General features: G+C 41.4%; 1 protein-coding gene across 1 annotated transcript in view; it reads left to right on the plus strand.

Moving 5' to 3' along the window:
* COL22A1 (collagen type XXII alpha 1 chain) overlaps window positions 1-24,029 on the plus strand; it is a gene marked incomplete at both ends in the record, with an annotated part of 207,127 nt that overhangs the window by 57,301 nt on the left and 125,797 nt on the right. Inside the window, 8 exons of the mRNA XM_084280247.1 lie at window positions 1,905-2,016; window positions 10,745-10,868; window positions 13,323-13,598; window positions 14,655-14,735; window positions 15,301-15,414; window positions 16,015-16,059; window positions 20,398-20,451; window positions 21,248-21,283. Coding sequence (XP_084136373.1) covers window positions 1,905-2,016; window positions 10,745-10,868; window positions 13,323-13,598; window positions 14,655-14,735; window positions 15,301-15,414; window positions 16,015-16,059; window positions 20,398-20,451; window positions 21,248-21,283 — 842 coding nt within the window. The remainder of the gene's footprint in view (window positions 1-1,904; window positions 2,017-10,744; window positions 10,869-13,322; window positions 13,599-14,654; window positions 14,736-15,300; window positions 15,415-16,014; window positions 16,060-20,397; window positions 20,452-21,247; window positions 21,284-24,029) is intronic.

A 24,029-nucleotide genomic window follows, 5' to 3' on the forward strand; every position in this document is an offset into this window, starting at 1 on the left:
CTGTAGATTACGTGTATGTACTGCGTGGTGGAATGAGCTATGGGAGGGTTTATATGGACAGGTCATACTGTTTTTTATGTGATAGCCAGAAGGGAGCTCTCATCCTCTGATAGGGTCTATTTGCTGTGATTTATAGCTGCAATTGTGGCTGATTACAGAACGTCAGGAGGGTGTATCACTGGAGTTATTGCAGCGGTGATTATGAGGTGGAGCCATGAGGCCCTAGAGCATCTTAACTGCCTTATTTGCCCTCCTGAATGTCCAGTAATAGCTGAAAATAGAGTGGACAGGAGGGAACAACTGTTGACAGCCAGGAAAGTTACTGTAATAGAAAAGGTCTCAACGTGGCACCAGACAACCATTTCTGTCTTTGCAAACAATTAAGATTATATTTCCCCAGAAAAAGCTATTTATTTAGAAAAAGCTCCATAATAGAAGTTTTATGTTTTATTTGCTGTCTGCTGTCACATCTTGATTTACCTTGGGACTGGCCCACACATTTTTTTTTACACTTTTTTATTCATTTGAATGTGAAGAACAATATCATTAGGTGGGTGCCTTTTCCTGTTGCAGCTGTTTTCAAGCTTTGCAGAGGCTTTCAGCCTGTGGGTTGTGAAAGCTTCATGAGAAAAAGGTTCAATTAAGAAATCCAAGAATCCTTGGGCATAAGTTCACTATACAAAAATGTTTATCTATCCTATAAAAGTTTTAGGAGATCACTAACTGAACAAAGTTAAAAGCACTGCCATAGTTTAAAATCAATTTATCAAAATAAGCTGGTATAACACCACCAGTTTTGTGTGCTGAAATTACACCCACAGGAGTTAATTTGTGTAACTGTGCATGTGTGAGGGGGAGAAGAGGTTGGAATAGCTCAATTAAAAGCAAAACACAGGCTCTCTGCTCAGTCACTCTCAACGTGGCTTTTACAGTGTCTTTGCCTCTAACTCCACAGTGTGCCTGATTCTGGGAGCAGATTTTTGGAGGTGAATCCTGTGGAGACAGTTTGGAACTAAAAGCAGGATGTTGCATCCACACAGTATTGCACCTCTGGGAACTGGAGGCACACAGGAGCATGACACAACTGTACTCTTGTTGTCCTTGGCAGGGCTTAGCAACAGGAATTCATGTCACAAAATCATGGGTTCACTGGGGCCAGGACCTGCATAGACCCACATGTGTGGTTTTGGCTTGAGCTAATAGGCCTTATCAGATCAAAGTAAGAAGCTTTACACAAATCTCTGCACTCCAAATTAATGGCTAATGATAATGATTTTATGATTGGACTAAGTTGTATTAAAATGACATGAAAAGTGAAAAGTGCATGTAGTCAAGCATCCACTGAGGACTAGCTGTTCTCAGTAAAAATATGGACGTATTGGAGTGGACCCAGAGTAGGACCATGAAAATAGAGGGCTGGAGCGTCTCTCCTATGAAGACAAGCTGAGAGAGTTAAGGTGGTTCAGCCAGAGGAAACTAAGACTCCAGGGAGACCTTGTTGTGGTCTTTCAGTATATAAAAGGAGCTTATAAGAAACATGGAGACTTTTTGCTTTGACAGGGCAAGGGGCAGCAGGTTTAAATTGAGAGTAGACCTGTGCATTTTCCCACATAGGGATTAATAAATTAGCATTTTCAGGGTGTTGTGGCAATGCAAGCAATAAGTATTGATTTCTGAAGAGCTCTATTCTAATCTCTCCAGGACTTGTTACAGTTTGAATTTATGCTTGTATTTTACTTTATGGACTAAGCAGATTAGACCATATCAGGATTTTGTTCTGGCTTTTTCCAACAAGAACACGGTTAATCTCTGAAATGCTGTGTTTGATAACTACCTAAGTACAGTTGAAGACATGTCCCACTGCCTGATCATTGTCAATGTATTTACACTTCTGCTATGGACAGGATTTGACTTGATGGATTCATTCAGTGTGAAACAGATTTTTGGAATGAAAGAAAATGGAGTTCAGAGTGCTTATGTACGACTTGGAAGCTTCCCTGTTGTTCAGAAAACCGAGTGAGTACCCTGCTTTTTCACTTTATTTTCATCTGAGCCTCTGTTTTACATTATTGCTTCCTGTTGGTAAATCTTGTAGAAGTTATCCAGTACCTACACATGTATTGCTACTTTCAGTACTACAGATCAGCTCTTTCAGTTCTGCTGGCACAGAATTTATATGACATGATCATGAGCTTCCACACCAACTACAGGCTCCAGCCTGGTTTTGGTGTATCTCAATGGTTGTGAGGAGCAGTATCAAGAAATTCACTAAAGAACTTTAAGGCTTAGTAAATAGCTTCTAAAAGAAATATTTGCTAGCACAACCATTGAGTTATATATTTGCTGATCACAAGAGACCAGTTCCTAGTAGATGTTGCTATCAGTGAACTAATACAAATTTTGGCCTCCTAAAAAAAATGAGTAATTTTTAGTCCTGTGTCAACATGGATTCAGTCCTTGCAGCTTTTTATGACCTGATGCTGCCAGTTGTCTCATAGTCTATCAGAATGCTTTCTCTTTGGGTTGTCATTTGAGTCCTGCTAGCATCAGCCTTGAAAAGAGGGAGTGCATAATTTCATGGAGGAATCACAGATTGAATTGTCATCATTAACATTTTTCAGTAAATTTCTCAGTGCTGGTTTGAACTTCAGCTTAAAAAATCAATAGTAATTCTTTTCTGTCTTACAGATGAGGGCTGTTATTTTTTATTCCTTTTTAGCTCTTTCACTCAGCTCACTGCATTTCTGAGATTGTCCTGTGACTTACATTTGCTTGATTTCACAACATTTTTTTTCATCTTGGAGCCAACCTGGATTTATTTGTCCTTCTTCCCTCCCCCCTTTTTCTCCATATAAACAATCTTCGAAAAAAAGACCTTCCAAAACAATCCTACAAATATGATACACTGAGAGGAAAACTATTTGTTCTGAAGTCCATAAATGATGTCAAGTCTCAGGGTAGCTAAATTCATGATCTAGCAGAAGGCCATCCAACTAAAGACACCATGGTCTTGATAAGCAGTGTATACATAACTGATGTGTGTGGGGAGGACAATAAATTCATTTTATTTGTTTTACAGTGGTATCTGGGTAGAATCTCTGCTTGCTGCAACAGCTAGTGGTAGTGGGCTTTATCACTGAAAAGCATTACCACCAAGACTGCATAGAAAGGAGACCTTGAAGTGTAAAAGTCCAGTTTGCACTTAAGAAATTCTGGGAATAGTGGTCTATTGAATCTGAGCTCTGGGTGATGCTGTGTTGAACAGGGCCAGTGCAGTCCTTGGGTGTATAAGAGAAATTGTCATGTATGAGCTGATGTATTGGGCAACTCAATCACCACTGCTGGTGCTATGTTTAGTCTTTGTTTCCATAATTCACTAGATAGGAATGGAGTAAATGAAAGTTTAAATAACTGGGAGAGAAGTCTAACAGTGAGAAATTCAAGAAGTGCAGTGTAGTCAGTTAAAATTAAGAAGTGGTTAGCAACAGAGGTGAACGCTTTCTGTAAGAACCCCTGGGGAATTTAAATTTAGTAAAGGCACTGATTTCTTCACTTTGGCAGCCAGCCAAAAAGAACGTGAGGGAATGGCATGAAGCTGAGACAGGGGAAGTTTAGAATGGATATTAGGAAAAGGTTCTTCACTGAGAGGGTGGTCAGGCACTGGCACAGGCTCCCCAGAGATGTGGTCACAGCACCGAGCTGGGCTGAGTTCAAGAAGCATCTGGACGATGCTCTCACTCCCATGCTCTGACTTGGCTGGTCTTGTGAGGAGTCAGGAGCTGGACCATTATGGGTCCTTTCCAACTCAGGATATTCTATGATTCTATGATTTTATGATTCTTTTGTGCTAAGTCAGTGACTACTTGTTAGTAACACCAAAAAACAGCATGGAAAAAGGGCATGCTTTTAACAATGAACATCATTAACCACTGGAACAAGTCAGCAGAGATTACAGAGAGTTATCCATTTGCGTTCTCTTTTTCAAATTAAGGGTTGAAGTACTTTGTGTCGTTATGTCTGTCATCGTTTTTCCAGAAAGACTGAGGGACTGAAGCCAGACCAACCAGCTATGATGACTTTCTTTCTGCTCAGATTGCACCCATTTATTTGTTGTTGTTTTTAAAATAAGCAGAACATTTTAATGCCCAGGACAATTAGAAATAAAATGTCCTTAATTAGTAAATTGAAATGACTAAGCTTCCTTTTGAATGATTAACTGAAACATGGAATTAAAGAACTTTTGTATTTTCAGCTTTTTGTATTTTAACTTCCATACTCCCTTGGTTTGGTAAAGAACCATTTGGTTCATTTTAGCCTTTGGATGTCAGGATTCTGAGATGGTGCATATAGCGTAATTGCTGACAGAAAATGCATTCTTGTAAAGCTGCACAAAACTGGTAACTGCAATAATAAACAAAACAAAAACATCTGTCCTGTCTTGCAGATAACCTCAAGCAACATTTAGCAACTCATAGCAACATCTCATAATTAGATATAAAATCATTAACTGAGTAATATATGTAATTCTCTTTATTATTTGCTTAAAGGATTTGTATCCTTTTATTTAAGCACTAGTACTTTTACAAAGTGCCAGCTTAGCTGCCTCAGAAATGTGCCTATTCATCTCCTGATGTGAAGCTTACATCTGTGAACTTTCTTCCTGTTTCTGATGAGGCATTCTGTGATGGCTCTGTGAACAAGCAAGCACAAGAACCAGGAATGTGGCAGCAATCAATGTACTGGTCACTGTGGGACCTACAGGTCTCTTTAGATGGCTAAGAGATAGTCCCTAAATCTGGCAGGTGCTTCTCCCTGCTCCTCAGGTAATGGGCCATCCTACTGTTTGCTTAAGGCTCCCAAGACTGTCATGTGGCCAAAGCTGTGCCCCAGATTTCACACGTTTTGGGAACTCAGGCTTGTTTCTCATTGCTGTTGTCCTGGCTAACACCAAGCTTTTGTCTTACTATCCTGTTTGATTGTCTATCTATTTCTCCTAGTACTGACACCCCAGAGCCTTCTTTCTGCCATGTGCATCCCTCAATTTCCTCTTGCCTGATCTGTTTCCAGCCTGGCTTAGTCCTCATCCCAGCTGTCACCTCACAGAACTTTCTGATGCTTGATCTAGCTTCTAGTCATGATCTGTTTGCTCTTTGTATTGGTACAGTGTTATCTCCCCTGTTTCTGAGTCTTGGAGGTTTTCTGGGGTATGTATGCCTTGATGAGTTCAGTTACCTCTCTTGGGTTTCTCCATGAGGTCTTGCCCTGGTCTCATCTTTTATTCTGCTCAACACAGAGATTACTCTACTCTAATCTGCCATGACATCCTACACTAAACATGAAAACTGTTGAATGCTTCCTTGTGTCTTACTTCTCAAGCATACATTTCATATGAAGAAAGGCAGATACAACTAAGATTCTTCTTCAGCTTGGACAAGAGAAGGCTTAATGGGGGGTCTTGCCCATGTGTATAAATGCCCAATGACAGGACAAAAGCAGTAGAAACAAATTTAAAACACGAAATTCAATATGAACACAAGGAAAAACTTTTTTAGACTAGATGAGCTCAAGAGGTTCCTTCTACCCTCAAAGATTCAGGATTTGAGATTCAATACTCACCCTCTCCCACTCTACCAACTCTGTCTTTCCCTTTTCCCAATCCTCCCCCATAACAGAGACAGCTCTTAGGCCTGGTCTGTCATCTGTCCCAAAATTTCTCATGGTGTTAGAACTGAAGAAAGGCTAAGATACTATGCTGAAGTCAGAGATGACAGACACAGCCCCTTTCTATAAGGAAATGGTGAGAGTAGCATTCCCAGCTGAAGGATCTTGCTGTGGCTCCTATTGGATCTCATGATCTCTCATGTTCTGGAGTGCTTGTTATCTAAGAGAAACATGCACCAAGTTAGTAGGAGAAAGTTTATTAGAGGCTTAACAGATGAGTTCTTCATAGGTTTCTTCTTTACTAATTGTTTTGAGTTTTCATGGCAAGGTTTTGGAAGTGGAGGGGGCCACAGGGGTGGCTTCTGCAAGAAGCCGCTAGAAGCTTCCCTTTGGTCTGACAGAGCCAGTACCAGCCATTTTCAAGACAGACCTGCCGATGGCCAAGGCAAATCAGGGGGTAGTGCCTCTGTGATAGCAAATTTAAGATGGGAAAAAAAATAATAAAAGCAATGGCTTTTGCAGCCAGAGAGATGAGTGAGAAGATGTGAAATAACTCTGCAGGCAACAAGGTCAGTGAAGAAGGAGCAGGAGGAGGTGCTCTAGGCACTGGGGTAGAGATTTCACTTGCAACCCATGGAGGACATTAAGCTGGAGCAAGTGGACACATCTGAAGGATGCTGTGACCCTATCGAAATCCCATTGTGGAGCAAGTTCCTGGCCAGACCTGTGACCCATGGAGAGAGGAGCCCACATTAGAGCAGCTTTGCTGACAGGCCTTGTGACCTCATGTGAGACCCATGCTGGAGCAGTCTGTGCCTGAAGAACTTACAGCAGAGGAAGAGACCCATGCTGGGACAGTTCCTGAAGAACTGCCATGCCATTCAGCAGGGAGCAAGTAGAGAAATCAGGAATAAAGTTAAACCAAGGAAGAAAGGTGGGGGAGGTGTTTTTAAAATTTGGGGTTTTTTTCTCATTGTCTCTACTCTGTTTTTCTTGGTAATAAAGTAGATGCAGTGAAACACAAGAAGAAATTTCCTAGGGAGGTTGTATCTATTCCATCATTGAGGTTTCTGAAATAGAGGCCAATGAAATGTCTGCCAAGGATGTATGGGTCGGGTTGATTCTGTGTTGTAACAATCTTTTGACAGCTCTTTCTTTTCCTTTTTCCTTTTTTTTTTCCCTTTTTTTCTGTCATTCTAAGAGCCCTGGTGATGTGATGCATATGGACATGAACTGTCTTTCTCCAGCCTTGTTTCAGACATGAAAAGCACTAATAACCAGGGAGTTACAATGAGTATTAACAGTTTTTAGCTGTTGCAGCAGTGGTCATATTTTCCAAATACTTTAATTATGCTCTTCCTTACCAAATGCAGCTTGTTACATTCAGTGTCTGAAATGAGAACTGATGTTCTTTCTCCATTGTGTTATTATAGAGGTAGGATTCCATGTTGAATGTCACAGATGTAAGTTCTTATGTTAAACAGAAGCATGGAAGGAGCAAGTTATGCCATGAAAACAGGCAATGGCTTACAAAATCTTCTGCCTAGTTATTATATTTTTTTTCTTTGTAAAAGTTGTGATTCACCTGACCTTGGAGTTGGGTTAATTGACTCTTAGACTAACCTGCAGCACCAGGGGATTCTCTTGTCTTGGAGTTTTATAATGGGCTCTTCTACAATCCATCCTGTTGTCAGAATTATAGACCAAGGAACTGGTAAAGTGCTCCCTGTAGGTACCAAGCATCCAGCAAAGCTCCATAATATGGATCATCAGTTCAATTCAGCCTTGGATAAAAGAAGGAAATAAAACATTTCTGTGGACAGCAATTCCTGCCCTTGGATTCCTAAGTAAAGATGAGCTTTTGAATGGAGATCACTTTATAGTGAAGAAATACATGAAAACTCATAAACAGAGTTTTTGTTATTTATGCATTAATGCATCTCTCTAAAAGATGTAGGGACCAAGGACTTCAGAAACAGCTTTTATCATATCTTCAGAGCAACGAGATTGTCTTTAGATTTGCTTTTGGCATGAAGCCTTTGACTGTCAGGAACTTGCAGCCAGTTCTTTAACACCTCTAAAAATCAGTTGAGGGTGACAGCTAATAGGTCATTATAGCTTTCTATCAGTTTAAATCTACCTGATGGGCCATTTGTCAGCCTCTGTGTGATGAGGTGTGGCCAGACTTGCAAGGATAATTAGGTACCTAACTCCCAGTTATTTCAGTGGGCACTGAGCATCTGAAAAGCCTTTTTGAATTTAAGCACACATGGTGGTATTCCTGTTCCCAGCTCAGAGGTATCCAGAAAGACTGTCTTAGCACGGGACCCAGCAGTTGGCTCTTCCAAATTTGGTTGTAGATTGTCAGGCCCTAGACTCAATGTGATGTTGAGAGGGATTAATTTCAACCACATATTCCTATACCTTCCTGCTCCACAAAGCAGCGATACCACAGTCACAGTCAGTGCTTTTCAGTCATATTTGGAATGAAACACATCTGCATATGCAGAGTCCAAAAACTCTTAGGAAAAGGCAGCATTGAAAGTATGTATCCTGCTGCTATTGATGTGATGATAGCAAACATGCTGTGGATTGGGAGAAGAGTAAAAGTCCCCCAAACCTCTAGCTCCATTACCTAGTGCCACCACTAGATTAACCAAGGAACTGTTTATCTGTTTGCTTTTCACTCAGGAAGCTGGAGTTGGTGGACGGCTGTAGCTAGGAGAGTAGTTCAATGCCCTGTATTGCACACTGTGTGTGCCCAAAATGGAAATCAGAATCGTAAGGGGCAGGACAGAGGGGGAACTTGTTAAACCCAGTTTTGATGGTGCAGGTAGGTGGTGATGAATGAGTGAAGATAAATGCACTTGATGTGTGCTGGACTGACAGAGCTTGAGGAGCTGAGCCACAGGGAAGTGCCCCTACTGGCAGCACTCCCATGGAAAAACACCCATGGCTTTGTTCAAGAGGATGGAGTGATAAGCAACACCTGATCAACTATCAAAATGGCCACCTTGCTGAAGTTTCTTGAAGGGGTGGATGTTAAGAGCATCTTCTCTGACAAACTTGGACACAAAGAGTATACAAAGCTATGAACAGGAAATTTGCACTAAGGCACATCAACAGTGAAAGGGACTTGGCAGGGTGCCCTTTTGGGAGGGCTGATGTGACTAACCCGACTATCTCTTGCCAAACATCCTGTAGACCTTCCTGGTGGCTTTCAGTGCCCCAGTGATGCCAGTTCTATTCTCCATGGCAGCTCTGCCATGAGAGTGACAACCAACACAATTCTTGTTTTGTCTGGCTGTTTTGTGTGCCATGGGAGAGATGGGTGCTGGGGTGAGGTGGATCTGTGACCCAGGGAGGGCTAGTTTGTGAATAGGTAGTACTAAGAAGTGAGACAGCCTTGTCTGGAATGATTTTGTAAAGGACATAGTGGGAGATTGCTTCATTTTTTTCTTGTATTGGAAGACTTCAGAGAGTGCCTGTATCCCCAAGCAGGAAGACAAGCTCATAAGGGTGCACAGCCTACGTGGGCATTTTATATAGCAAAACTCACAGTGCTGGATGAAGCCGCGGTGTTCTGAATTTTTATCTTGGCTAAAAAGATAGGAAATTCAAAGCACAGATTAAAAGATGACTGAATGGTTTGACAGTAGGAAAGAGTGGTTAAAAACCTTTGCTGTAATTGCAAAAAACAAAGTATTTTGGAAATTTTCAGGATTTTTGCTTCAAACACTATTGAGAGCCCCTAGTGTCTTTGTGAGGTTTTGAGTGTGCCAGTTTCTGCATAGTGATGGACTATGTAAAATATTCCTCCAGAGAATGTGTCTTCATTGCTTTGCTCTTCATTAATTGCTGCCGTTATGTTTTGTTTTCTAATGGGTGCTTCTGCCTGACTGCTCAGATGTCCGGAAGCAAAGACATGATATTTCGGAAGGGCCTATTTAGGAACGATCAGAGGAACAGGCTGGCTTGGGCATGAAGAACAATGAAGTTAGCTGGGACTCTTCAGCTGGAAAAAGAGATGGCATTATAAACAAAGTTTGCAAAATCATGAATGGCATAAAAATAGAAAAAGAATAGGTTCATTGTGTTGTCCCTTGTAAGAACTGAGCTAGGTCCTAAACAAACAAGAGGAGGCTCATTATACAGTGGGTAGCAGAACTGTGCAACTCCTTGCCAAAGGGTTTTGTGGATGTAATAAGTTTACCTGAGTTCAAGGGGAGACTGAAGAAGTCCATACAGGATAAATCCGTAATGAGTTATTAATGTAGACGTAGTTGTCTCTGAATTTGACCCCTCAATCCCAAAGAGTTGGAGGTAGGGAAGGATATGTTTGTTCTATTCATTCTCATTCTTAGGCATCCAGTAATGACCAGTGACAAAAAAATAATAATAGTAATAATGGGTTCATTATCGCTTCTGTCCAGCCCTATATACTCATGTTATGAGTCTTATGCTAGGGCTGAATCAAATAGTGCTGTTTTTCATTACCTCAGACTTATGCATATATGATGGTATCACACCAAATAAATTTCTGCCTAATGTGTTTGTAACATTTGATTTGAGGTTACCCTGTTCTCCCCAGCCATCAGCCAAAGAACACCTTCTTGGGAAGGCATGAGGCATACTGCCTGTTTTGGGGCAAATATTACAATATTTATTGCTCTATTTGCATTTATAGAGAGTTTCAGGTGTGCCTTCCCACTGCTAGGTGTCACAGATCTCCTGTGCATCTAGAGAACAACAGAGTGATTTACAGATTGCATGGACTGAAGCATCAGGTGAAAGCTGTTCTGACATGATGGATACTAGACTGCAGAATTTACTGTTTCTTATTTGATTTGAGAGCATCACCATTGTTCCAAAAAGGACTCCTCAAGGACAGCAGCACCTGGAGGGCACAAGCTCATGTTCATCTCTCTGCAGGCTGCCAAATACAGCAGATTTTGTAGGAACTATTCTATACTTTTGGGAAGTGTTGCTGGGACATGCAGGGAGTTGATTCTGTGAGTTATAGAAGTCCTGTTCTTCACTGCCAAGCCTGATACATTGCTCTGTTTTTCACTCCTCATGCCAGGGATGTATTTCCACAAGGTCTGCCTGATGAATATGCCTTTGTAACTACCTTCAAATTCCGGAAGGCTTCCAGGAAAGAAGACTGGTACATTTGGCAGATTATTGACAAGTACGGCATACCACAGGTACGGGGCCCTTTGCAGCCAGCAAGAACAGCCTTGTTTCTCTTTTGTTGAATGAATCAACTTTCTTGCCTTAACCTCCTGCTCCTTTTTCCTTGTGGACCAGTAAAAATCCCTTTTTACTGAAACGTCTTTCGGTTCATTTTGCTGAAAATCCTTTGTCTGTATGTCACACCCTGGAGGAAGATTTGCATAGCTGTTAGCATGCAGATAGATGTATTAGGTGGAAAGGGGGAGAAAAATATACTGTACTTGGTCTTGAAACCACTTTTCGATTTCTGGTTGTTTTGTTCAGGTAGTTCTCCTATTTTAAGGAAAATATTTGGCCTGTTTGGAAAAAGATAGGCACACAAATATACCCCAGCACAGTAAGCCATGGCAAGTGTTTGCACAGACTGTCATGCAAAGGCATGAAGAGTTCCCTAATTAGGATGCAAATGTAACACCTATGACTACTCCATAACCCCGGGTCCCTCCGGTTCTCAGGAGGAAAGTATCATGAGAATGTAATAAAGGGCTGACTGTTTCTTAGAATATTCTTAGCAGCATGCTATAGTTTCGGGCTTTGAGTGTGCTTGAGGGGAAAGTGGTTTGAATGGGCTGTATGTTTTTCTGCTTAGTACAAGCGTGGTGTTGATGACATTACCCTTACCTGGGCTGTCGGCATGAACTTGTGTAGCCATGTAATGCAGTATTACTGCTGTGGGACCAGTATTTGAAAGGATTTAGGGAACTCACAGTGAAGGCCAGGTGCAGCCTGAGGACTTAGCTAAGTTTCAAACAATGGTAGAGGATTCATCTGAAAATTATTATCAGCTGCACTTACTTTTGCTGCACATGATTTACTAGTAGACATACCTCCCTAACTCCTGCAAGAGTGAGAATGTGTATATCACAGCATTTCTTGGAGACAGTTGAAAACTTCAACTACTTAGGCGTTGAGAGAAAAAAGCAAGCAAGGTTCTCAGAAATATTTTCAAAAATGTCTCAAATTTTGGTGCCAGAAGAGCTTTAGAGCCTCACGAGCCTTGTTTCATGTAAAGTGGGTAGTAGTTTGGTCACGACATAGCAGACCTGCACAGCTTACAGGCTGCAGACACTCCTGAGTTAACACTGCTCTGAGCTGGCGTCTCCAGCCAGCACGGTGCTCAGCTGCATGGAGATGTTGGGTCAGATCTGGAGTCAGCCTACATCAGACTTTCAAAAGCAAGGCTGCTTACATCAGACAACTTGTTGCTGATGTGGCCAAACTCCCTCCAGCTCTGCAGCTTGAAGGCATGGTGTTTGTTCCCCTGGCTCTCTGCTCTGCTCCATTCCCTGCTGCTTGCTGGTAACTTCCTGACTTTGGTAAAAATAAAAATCAATTTGTAAATGAAATAAAAGTATAAAGTCTTCCAAAGCCTATTTTTCCCTGCTCCATAGCTTGCAACATCGTGTGTGTATGTGTGTGTGTGTGTAACAAGAGAGCAAGATGCTGTTAGGAATGTGCTGTGGTGGGGGAAAGGCAGGGAGATGTAGAGGGAGATGGATGGAGAGAGGGAGCAGTGGGTTTTTGATTCTGCAGTGATTAAGTGGAGTGACGTGATTTAATACAGAATTAAAATGGATTTTTTTTTCCACTCACTGGAAAATGCTTTGCTTAAAATGGTCACTTAGGATCTCATTTCTTGTGTGTTACACTTCATTATTTTAGCCAGAAAGGAAGACGCTTGGGGCCATCTGTCCTTAAACCCTTCTAACTTTCACATATCCCTAGGCATCATCTTTTTTATTTCTAATTAAGCATATTAGGCTGGGAACCAGTCTTCAGTTCTGACTTTAAGTGGCGTGGCCTGGCTGTGTCCACACTGTGTAATACATGGCCCTAGGTGTCCTCTACGCCTAAGGCATAATCAGTGGCGTGTTTCACTTTTCTGTTCGAAGTGTCTGTGTGGGCAGTGCTATAGCTCAGCAGGCTAGTGACATACCAGGCAATAGGGGAGTTTTCCATGCCCCATGCAATGGTTGAGGACATATGATGGGTACTAAAGAGCGCAGAGCTTTTTAGGCTGTAGTAGGGGAGTGTACAGGATAGAAGGATCCAAAACAGCCTCAGCTTTGTCTATCTGCCTATGGGTATATGTCTCTGACAGGAGCTACTACCCATCCATGCCCAACCATTCCCTAGGAGGCATCAATATGGCCCATCCTGAAACCATGCCAACGAATGTAGTCACAAGAATAGAAGACTTGAGATAGCTATGAGTCTGCACACAAGCCTGTGCCCTACCCTGTCATATTTACTGGAGCATGCTTAGGCTCCTTGTCCAACTTCATATCTCACACAAAGCTCTGTCTTCTGCCCTTTGCTTGGGCTTCTAGACCATTCCTGACGTTGGGGTAGCAGTTTCAATGGAAGGCAGGACGTAGGAGGAAGCTTTGTTCTTTATTAACAAAATCACTTCTGTCTGCTTGCAGGTCTCCATCCGACTAGACGGAGAGAACAAAGCTTTGGAGTATAATGCCATCGGGCTCACCAAGGACGCTGTGAGAGTGGTTTTCCGAAATGCCCGAGTCAGTGATCTTTTTGACCGCAACTGGCACAAAATCGCCCTCAGCATTCAGTCAAAGGCTGTCTCGCTGTACATAGACTGCAGACTGGTGCAGATGCTGCCTATTGAAGACAGGGAAAATATTGACATTCAAGGAAAGACTGTGATTGGCAAACGCTTGTATGACAGCATCCCCATTGACGTAAGTACTGCGTGTGCTGATTAGAGCTGGGATAAGATTCAGCACTGTGCTTTGCAGCATGTGAATGTTGGGGTTTTTTTTTGGGGGGGGGGGGTATGCTGTAATTGACACTTTTCCTGAAGCAGCACCACTGAAATGTTACGTCCATTACGTAGCTAAGACAGATTGTCATCTCATCTTGTACAAGATTTGCTGTCATTGCATGTGAGACTGTCAGTATCTCTGTACTAGGGATTAAAACCAAGAAATTACTTTCAGCTTTTTAGTTCCAGATTGTTCTATAGTTAAAATCAGAGACAAAATCATCCACAAATACCATCAGACCGGGTACTGAACTACACACATAAAGGTCTTTTGCTGTCTGATTATGAATGTTTCCACGTGTGATAGGAGGAGATAGGGAAAAAAGAAAGCTTTTTAACTCAGGCGAGTTATGGAATATTCTCATTTCCTCAGAAAATATGCCTGATATTAAATCACTCTTGCTCCAGTTAAACCTTCAGGTTAAACCTGATTGTCCAGTAGCAGTGTTAACACGGTCTAAGTTATGCATGCTTGCTGTTTTGAGACCTGTGTAATCTTTCTTGGCTGTGCAAAATGGATGGAATGTCCATATTAAATGTACTAATAAGCATTTCTCATGCAGGGGTAAATGGTCAGAAGATGCAAGGCACAACAGGAGAAAAACCAAATTGATGTCTAACGAAATGCTAGGGAGCATGGAGGTGGTCAGAATATGTCTTCTCAGATAGAAACTTGGCCAGGACATGGGGATTAGCATGCCTCCTTGTTTGTATGAAAAGCTGCACCAGGATTTTAATAGGCATATTCCTGGTCTCATTAGCTCTTGCAGTCTTGAAGCACACTGAGATATCAGTCCATTATTGATACACAGAGAGAGAGATATATTGACTACAGGATCCACGGGATCACTGTGAATTTATCCCCACCTGGCTTTTGTTTCTATTAGTCTGCACTGTTCGTATCCAAGCAAAAGGACGTGCGATCTTTAATAATTTACTGTCTCTGAGACTATTGCCTCACTTTGTCTTCCAGTTTGATCTTCAGCGGATGGTTATTTATTGTGATTCTCGGCATGCTGAACTGGAGACCTGCTGTGACATTCCCTCTGGACCGGTAAGTTTCCTCTTTTCATTTATTCATTTTCATATAAACACTTTTCATTGAAAACTATTACATAAATCAGGGAATATATGACAGTGTGGGATTATCACACGTTATATAATTGGAAATGTAGCAGTGCCAGAAGAGGGCCACTGCGGAGGGATGAGCATGAGAAATTTGAAGTTTCCAAGTTGCTCTTTCCTTGACAAACTGTCAGGGGAAACAAAACCCTGAAGTGATGATGGAACAACAGAAATTCAGCATGAAATATTCAACATGTTTCCCACTGGTTTTATTTGGGCAGAGCTAAAACAGTGCCAGTTGCTGCTTAGTTTCCCGTGCCCAGCTCTCATTAGAAACTTCCACCCTCCTTTGACTCTTCTCCCCTCAGTTGTGGTTAAAGAGATTCATGGTTCATTTTGCCACATTTTTCCCCATTGCCTGAATAAATGGCTTTTGTGGGATTTTGTTGCTCCCTATGACTCATTTAGCTGTGCATTATCCAATGGTGTCTACACAGTTTCTTTAAAGTGGGTAAAAGATGAAGCTTTCTAGTATCTTGTGTGTTTGGGTGTAGTGCCAGGTCACAGTCCTGACAGAAGCACCTCCCCTGGAAGTGAGGCCCACTGTTGGCAACGAGCAAGTTGCCCACCTCAAGACTTTCAACTGCTCCTGTTCTGCTGGACAAAAGGTGAGTGTTGTGATGAGTGTGTTTCATTTGGGGCATGGTGGATAGGGCTGGAAATACTGATATGACACCGTGCAAATGAGTTGTAAGAAAGGCTGTATTTTCTTGTGAAACATTTAAAGTTCTAGTTGTGGAAACCACTTCATAGAAAGAGCCAGGCATGTGTTAGTCACAGAAGGAATTCTGCAGATGTAACTGCAGTCTGCCCAGGTATTTTCTCTTTACTTAATTCAGTGATTTTGATGATGCTGGTAGTCCTGGTACCAACCTTGAAAACAAAGTGGTTATTCTTATCCAGCCCACTTAAATGCATCCTTACATCCTTCAAATAAAAAGGAAGAGATTCTGGAAGTAAATATAGCTACATTGAAATATATCTCATAGCTTTTAAAAGCAGCATTCTTGCTTATGTTGGCTCTGACTGGGACCTCTGAGAAGCCAGCTTCACTGTCATTGCTCTTGAGGGCATGTCATTTTTAGTCTGTTTTCCACTAGAACCTGAAAACATTTTTGTTGTCCTCAGTTGCTGTGGGGCTGGGCTCCTTGCTCTGTTATATAATGAGAAGATCAGTTTGACTAATCATCTTTTTTTTTCTGTCCCAGGGGGAGAGAGGTCCAATTGGCCTCGAAGGTCCTAAGGGTCAAAAGGTCAGTAATATATGCTAGTTCATTTCTTTTTCAATAAACAACAATTTTGAGAAATAAAAGTCAATTTGACATATGACTGAGTTCAGATAATTTTGGATGAGCCCAGGAGTACAGGAAGTTCTGTCCATCTTGTGTCTTTGCTCCAGGCTTGCATTTGAACTTCTCTGTTGCTGCTTTATGTTAGAGTAAGTGTGTTGCAAAATCTTTTCCTGTAGCTTCTAAACTGGCATTTTTAGAAGTTAATGTTATTCACTAGGTCATTCACAGCTTTCATGACAAGTCCCCTGGAAAGCCATGGGCTGCTCGCTCCTGTGCTATGTCTTGCACAGCAGTACTGGATTTCCATAGGTTAGGTAGCAGCCTCCCAGCCGCACTCTACAAATTTTGTGAGACTAGAGTAAAGGATTAGCCACAATCTGTTATCCTTAGCAAGACTGAGTCATGAGCTGATGTTAAGTATAGGCCACTTCTCTTAGCACTCTTCTTCCTAGATAACAGGGCAGGAGATCGGTTGTGATCTCTGCTCCAAGTTTCACAGTCCAACCTCTCTATTATTCTGCAAGCTTCTTTGATATGCACATGTATACATTCAGCATACACACATTTTTCTTCTGTGCTTGGTTGCAAATAAAGCTGTGAGACAATTGCCTTAAAGGGAACACTTGTACTGGAAGAAAACAAAGATTCACAACTTTGCTGACAGTTGGTGTTCATGGTTCCCAGTTTCACCATCTGTGTGTTTAAAAAGATGTTTGTGAACAACTTGTGTTCAGAACTATTTCCACCTGAATCACTTCTGCAAAATCAATCACTGAATTTCTACCTGTTCGGTGAATGAACTAAATGAATCCCACCAAAAGTTACTTAGTTATTATGAAACACTGGGAGGGGAAAAGAGAAATCTTTGGGTCGTGGAAGACCAGACATCCTTAGCAATATGTTATGGGGTTTTTTGGCAAGGTTTAGTCTGCTGTCTGCAGGGAAAAGTTTTGGATTATAAGATGTGTTTTGGAGTATGTTTTCTGCTGGCATGAAAGAACATGGATGCATTAATGCCTGACTGAAAAATCAGGAAAAATTTCCTCACACTTCCATGTGTGTATAAATAGCAACTTTCTATTTTAATCTGTGACAGCTTAAATAATGATGGGCTGTTTTGAAGAATGGCAGAGCCATGACTGTTGTGAGAAGGCTGCAGAAGGACAATGATAATAAAAGCGCCCTGCAGCAGCATCGCATTGTCTTTCACCTCTTTGTCAAGGTCTATGCGCTGGTGAGGATGTCTGCACTATGGCACGCTGATGGGGTGGAGGAGATACTAGTCAAATACAAAATAGTGTATATCCAAGCACAGCATTGGCAGGTTTTCTGTAACAGGTCCAAAAATGTCTGTCCCATTCCTGCAGTAGGTTGTGGAAGAGCTCTGCAGATGTGATTTTCCCTGGTTGCAGTGGTCTGAGACTCATATAATGGCTGAGGCAGGACTGTGTCACGCACTCAGAGAGCTGGGGGTGATGCCATTTAAAGCCAGGCCTCTCACCACAATTTGGTACAAATGTGATGATTTGAGACAAATGACTTCTCCATTTGATAAATAAGGCAAATAACAGATTTTTCTCCTGACTTGAAATGATGTTGTGATTAAATAACATATACCACTGCTGACAGCAGTTCTTGCATCGCTATGGCCAAGGAGCAGCTTGTCACAGTCCCTGCTCTATGTGCAGGAACTAATATCACTCTCCTCCCTCTTTGCAACATCACTGAACTACCCAGGCTAAAATGCTGGCCATGAGAGAGAAAGTCAATGCTATTTGCAAGTCCCCAGTATTACCACCTGGGCTTTAGTAAGGAAAGACTAAGGCCCCACAAAAATACAAGTGGCTTCTGCATTATGGAGTTGTAAGTGTGCATAATACGTTGTAGGAACATTCAGCTTGGCTCCTCATTTTCAAGGTGCAAGATCTGTGCCTTAAAGCTTTGTTGTTCTGTAATGAGGAGGCCTATAAAGCTTTTTTAAGGTAATGAATATCAAAGATTTCTGCTTGTTACTAGAATCCAAAATCTGGGGCTTCAAGAAGCGCTAAAAAAACAGCCACATAAGATCTCTACTATACTCTTAGTTTTGATTAAAACAGGCTAGCAAGTACAGCAAAAGGAAAGACCAAACATGGATTGACTAAGCAGAGAGATGGGAGTAAACGAATAAGGAAATAAAATACCAGAAAGAGGTGGAGAAATAGTGACATTAGGACTCTGAGTCAAAAGTCATCATTTTCACTATAGACATCATCACTACTGAACACCTCTGGTTTGGAATGAATTGCAATTCAGGGGGTGCAATTCAGGGGGTGGTAATAGGGAAAGAGGTCAGAGTTTTTTAAAAAAACAAAACAAAACACCCATCTTTGACCCAAAACAGGGCTCTTCAGAGAGGTTGACAAAGGCAGGAGGAGTGTGAGGCTCCATCTGTAATTTAAGGTGATTTTTGGGTTTGATAGTAGTAGCTGGTGGATTTTTCACTCTTTATCCAAAGGAGTAATGGTTATGTGGTTCTTTCTGCTTTTCAGTTTGAAAGTCTGTTAAGTAAAGTGATTGTGGCTGCTGTCTGTCTGAGTTGAAGATGGGGAGACTGGTGTTCAGGCTCTGAGATTCCAAGCTCCCATAGCATATTCCTTCTTTCAGGGGAGGAGGACAGGCTTTTCTTATAGTACTATGTGACCAGTGAAAATATTTGAACTGTATAACCAGCGTGGGAAGATAATGAGTTTCTGTTCCTCTCTACTTGAAGTGTCCAAACTCAGGGCAAAACAGTAGCACTTGCAGTTAGTAGAAAAAGTGAAAAAATCCTCGGGGATTAACACCTCTGCTTCAATCACCCATGCTGCAAAACTGAAGGTAATACATGGAGAAACAGCATACATGTTTGGAAAGGAGATACAGTAGAGGATGCTATTGAGGAAAAGTGAGGCAGGAAATAGTTGTTAGAAGAATTCTTCATGCCTGAAGCTGGGTCCTATTGATAAATTTTAGATGCTAATGACAGTCCAGTCTTTTTTACTTTCCTTCCATACTTATACTGTATGCCATGCTGTTTGCAAGCAGCCAGGCTGGCTGGTTGGGGCACTGGGCAGATGGTCAGAAGGTTTCTGCTCTCTTCCAGCACCACTATCGATCTGAGTTTTGAGAAAATCACTCCTCTGTGAGATCTGTTCTTGCCCATATCATAGGAATGATGTTGCTTACCTGCCCTTGGGAAGCTCCTGGTTGAGGAATTAAAGGAATTACTGGCAGCATTGCATGTAGCTTTAAGAAAGTAATGGGTATATCCTCAGCTGGTCCTTCTTCCAGTTTTGTGACTGCAGAACAGTATGTAAAAGGGATTTGAAGGTCTTTTTTCTGCACTTGCTGGTTTTTGCACCAATTTTAGTTCTGTATCTGATGAATATTAATGAAATGATGCATCTCCTTTGATTCTTTATCCCTTTCACCCCTGTCCTTCCTAGGAGGCAGATGAATAAAAAGTTTTGTTTGGTTTTTGATTGATTTTTCTCTTTTCCTCCCTATTTGTTTGCTTCTCCAATTTTCATTCCTCTACCCATCAAAACCTGTACGTTTTCAATTGTATTTTTTTGTGCTCCCTGCCTTGTTTTCCACTGGAGTGGAAGGAGAGTGACTCTGTGTGTGTTGCATGCTTCTGCAAGGGAAGGGAGGAGTTGTCTGATTATGAAAATTTAGTGTGAGTGGAAACATTGGGGGTGATTTTTTTTGGTTTTGTTGTTTTGGTTTGGTTTTTATAGCTCTAAAATATTGATAATGATTACTAGTTTGTTTTTGCTTATGGTAGGAAATACTAGGTGTGTACCCTCTAGGTCTTAGGCAAATTACCCTTCCGGTCCTTCCTGACTTAATAGAAAAATGAGGACTTCTGAAGTCTTCACAAGAGAAAGCTTTCTGCCTTGAAGGCTCTTAGCAGTATTTTCATATGAAAAATAGAATGTGAAATCAATCTGAGAACTTGGACAAGTCAATATAACTGCAATGAGATGCACTCAAGTCCCTATAGCAGGAACTGAAATCTTGGCTGTAGAGACTGGTGGGGCCTTAAGTGTTTCTGAACACTTTCAAACCATTGTTGAACTGCTTCCCCCCAAAAAATCAGAGCAACAGAAAGCTGACCACAAAATCCAAACACTAATATGATGCACTTCACAAATGAGGCCAACATGGAGGTGTAAGAGGAAATCTAATCTATTACTTCTATACCTGTCAAGAGAAGATTGATTTAACTCTGTGGTATTAACCCCTTCTGTTTGTTTTTCTTTTTTTTTTTCAAAGGGAGAACGTGGCAGCCAAGGACTCCCTGGACTCAGAGGAGAAAAAGGAGAGTCAGTAAGTAAGAAATACCAGAATCATTTTACATAAGGAAATGGAAAAACAAGTAGATGTTTTCTCATTTATAGAGAGAATTTATTCACAATGCCAATGTGCCTTGTTGAATATGTTCCTTCTGCTGGGCCTTTATCCCAGGGGAAAGCTGATCTTTCTGGCATGCAACTGTATTTCTTGGAAGGGGGAAAATAGGTGGGTTCATCCCTGAATATAGCTGATAACTACCTTAGTGTTGGCCTTATAATGACAATCTGTAACTTGGGTGTACATGGTTGTAGCATAGCTGCACATTCAACAGGGACAGTATGAGGTAACTGAACTCAAGGAAGATGCAAATCTCTCTCAACTCCTTTACATTCAGATGACCAAGATACAGCTTTCCCCAGCTGCAATTAATGTAAATGCCAGACTGAGTTTTTAGGTGAGAACATCTTTAACCCTATGTAAAATTAATTCTAATAAGGATATTTGGCATCTTTGATTTTGGAAATGTAATTTCACATACTGCCTTGAATAGAAAATAAGATATTTTCCTGGCTGCAGTAGGAGAATTTGGGGTATGTTTTATTTTTTAATTTGTCATTGAATTATTATCAAGGAATTATGCCCAAAGAAAATTACTTTCCCTATTGTAGCTGTCCTTTGAGTTCTGTGCCTATATATGTATAGATGATATATATACATTGATATGTAGATATGTCTCAGATATATTGCAAGGAAAACATGAAATATATACAGTGGGATTTGACATCTGTTCTATCAAATGTACATTTTCCCCCTCTTCTTTCATTTCTAGGGCAGAATCTATGGCAGAGGAGAAAAAGGAGAGAAGGTAATATCTAATCGTTCATTGGACTAATTAAATGAGAGTCACTTGCTGTTGCTTCCATAGCTTGGAGATTGGTTATGGAGTGCACAGGATGCAAAAAAATGTGACACAATTGGATCTTTGGGGTGAACTGCTATATTGTGTTATGGTTCCTTTTGCAGAAAAGGTTTTGATTTTTCATTGCTTTTCCCCTTCATGTTCTTTGAGTTTCCTTTATACATTGACCATGTAAAATGCTATCAAATTGAAATAATAATCTTTGCCTCGTGTAAGCAGCACTGAGATTGTGGAGGATCATGCAGTAAAGCAACTGGCTGTAAATGTGAAAAATAATAGGAAAGTATAATTTTGAGTTTATTGAATTTTCAACAGGATTAAATTTGGGTCACGAGGAGACTGCTACACTGTTTCTTTTCATTGGATAGTTTCATTAATAACCTGAAGGCCAAAAGCCAGAGTATTTTCTTAATGTGAAGATTCGTCAGGACAGAGTAATAAGACTTGGAGGTTAAAATTGAGGAGACAGAAAAAACACTGAAAATTCCTAGGTTATCTGTCTTGGAAAGCCCATTCAGTGGTGATTAATAATGGGAAACAAATACCATGGCTGGGCTCATTTACATTAAAAAAGATAGTGGTTTCCAGGCAGTTCTGGCTTCAGACTTCCCATTCCCCACAACAAAACAATGCTGAAGACCTCTATCACTCCTGGTTATAGGTGTTCTCATCACCAAAATGAAATTTCAAGTTGTGGGGCACAATAAAAAAAGATTGACAGAAGGGTCTAGGAGATTGATGGATGTATCAAGGAAGAAGTCATGGTTCATATTGAAAAATGGGATTAAGAATCTGTAGAGCTCTTTTCCAGGGGGTCTGTGGCTACCCAATGCCTCAGGGAAATTAAAATAATATTGAATTGTGGTCTGAAAGGAAGAATGTTGTACTAGCAAGAACATGGCATTTATGGCCATTGCATCTTCTCATTTGTTCTTTCCATGATTATGATATATTGATTGTATATAGTGGTAATGCATCATGTAAAATTACAATCTAAATGACGGTTGCTTATGGCAGGAAATATTATCTAGCCAGGCTAGAGACATGGGGGGCTATAAAGCACACATTTCTCCATCCATCTTCCAGCAGTCCTCCCACTGACAGCCACTATTTAGCCTTTGAGATCAGGATTCAGCCTTTGGAAACCAGCTTGTGTTTGGCAGGTGGTGAGAGTCAGCAGCCTGATGGGAAACAATATGACTTGTGCTGCAGTTGAAGAAAGTTCTTGTTTTCTTGTTTTGATCTCTGCAGAAAAGGGTGGGAAAACATCACTCCCTCTGTATTATTGTCATGAATAGAAAAATAGGTCTGCAAGTCTGGATTAGAGAGTCAAAAATAAAAAGACCCCAGAGAATGTGCAGAACTTCTTTGATTGGGACCTTGACCTTGACTGACTGAAATTAATGTGTAGACATGGAGATCCCTGAGTTTATGGCTGGCTTGTTTTGTTTATTTGGCGGTCCTGCTAGACGAGGCAGCTTCTCCTCATCTGTGGAAGAAGTGTATTTGGTACCTGTTGTGTTTGTGCCCCATGTCTGCCTAATGGTAGTGTCAGTGCTGTTGCTGATGAAAAGAAAAGATCTATCAATCAGCTGTACATTGCTGGCTGATTGCAAAGGGAGCCTGGGGCTATAAAATCATAGAATGACCTATCAGCATCACCAAGTTGAACTCCCTCCTCCTCACAGGACTACCTAAAATGAAACCATATGACTAAGATCATCATCCAGATGCTCCTTGAACTCTGACAGGCTTGGTGCCCTGTCTACTTCCCTGGGCAGCCTGTTCCAGTGACCAAACACCTTCTCAGTGGAAGACCTTTTTCTAATGTCCAATCTGAACTTCCCCTGATGCAGCTTCATTCCATTTCCTTGTGTGCTATCACTGGTGACCAGAGAGGAGATCAGCACCTCCCCTCACGAACCACTGTTGGTTATGACCAATGTCTGCATTGTCTCTCAAGTGTTTTTCAATAACTCCCAGAATGACCTTCTCATAATTCTACGAGGCACTGAAGTCAGACTGACAGGCCTGCAATTACCAGGGTCTTCCTTCTTGGCCAATTGTGCCAGCACCATCGCTGCTCGCCTCAGTGACATGTTTGGGTGCACAGTTTTTCCCTAACACAAAAGGTCATCTTCAGGGTCAGCTTTTAGGTCCAAAGTTGAGCCTTCAGCAGCAGAAAGGGGTAAGGCTATAGCTGGGGGTCAGCTATGCAGGTGTTGTGCATACAATGGGTTGCTATTGCATGTAGGGATGGAGTACCGTGTCTCTGTCTTGACATCAGAAGGGCCTGTGAGAGAGAAGTAGCCAGAAGAACCATGAGGAGATGGGATGCAAGTGCCAGCAGTGCATGTTGCAAATAAGAGGAAGGCATATAAAATTAAACCCTTCCCAGATGGAAGAATGTGACACATCTGGAAGGAGAGGATTCACATGGCTCCTTTCTGTTTGCCTGCTGTACTGACATGGCTGCATGAGTATGAATTCTTGTTTTTTACTCTGGCTGTGACAGTTTTATGTTTCCACGATTTTTATGGGCATGGCCCAGGGCTAGGAAACTGGATTAGAGATGCTGGACTTCCAACAGCTGCAGTCTGCACAATTGTGGCTGTGCGTGTGCTGTGGGCTCCTTTATAAGGATGAGGTTCACATCCTAAGTGTTTATAGAATAAATGCATCTCACCTTTGA

This window comes from Gallinula chloropus, assembly GCF_964237585.1.
Source record: "Gallinula chloropus genome assembly, chromosome: 2".
Classification (NCBI taxonomy): Eukaryota; Metazoa; Chordata; class Aves; order Gruiformes; family Rallidae; genus Gallinula; species Gallinula chloropus.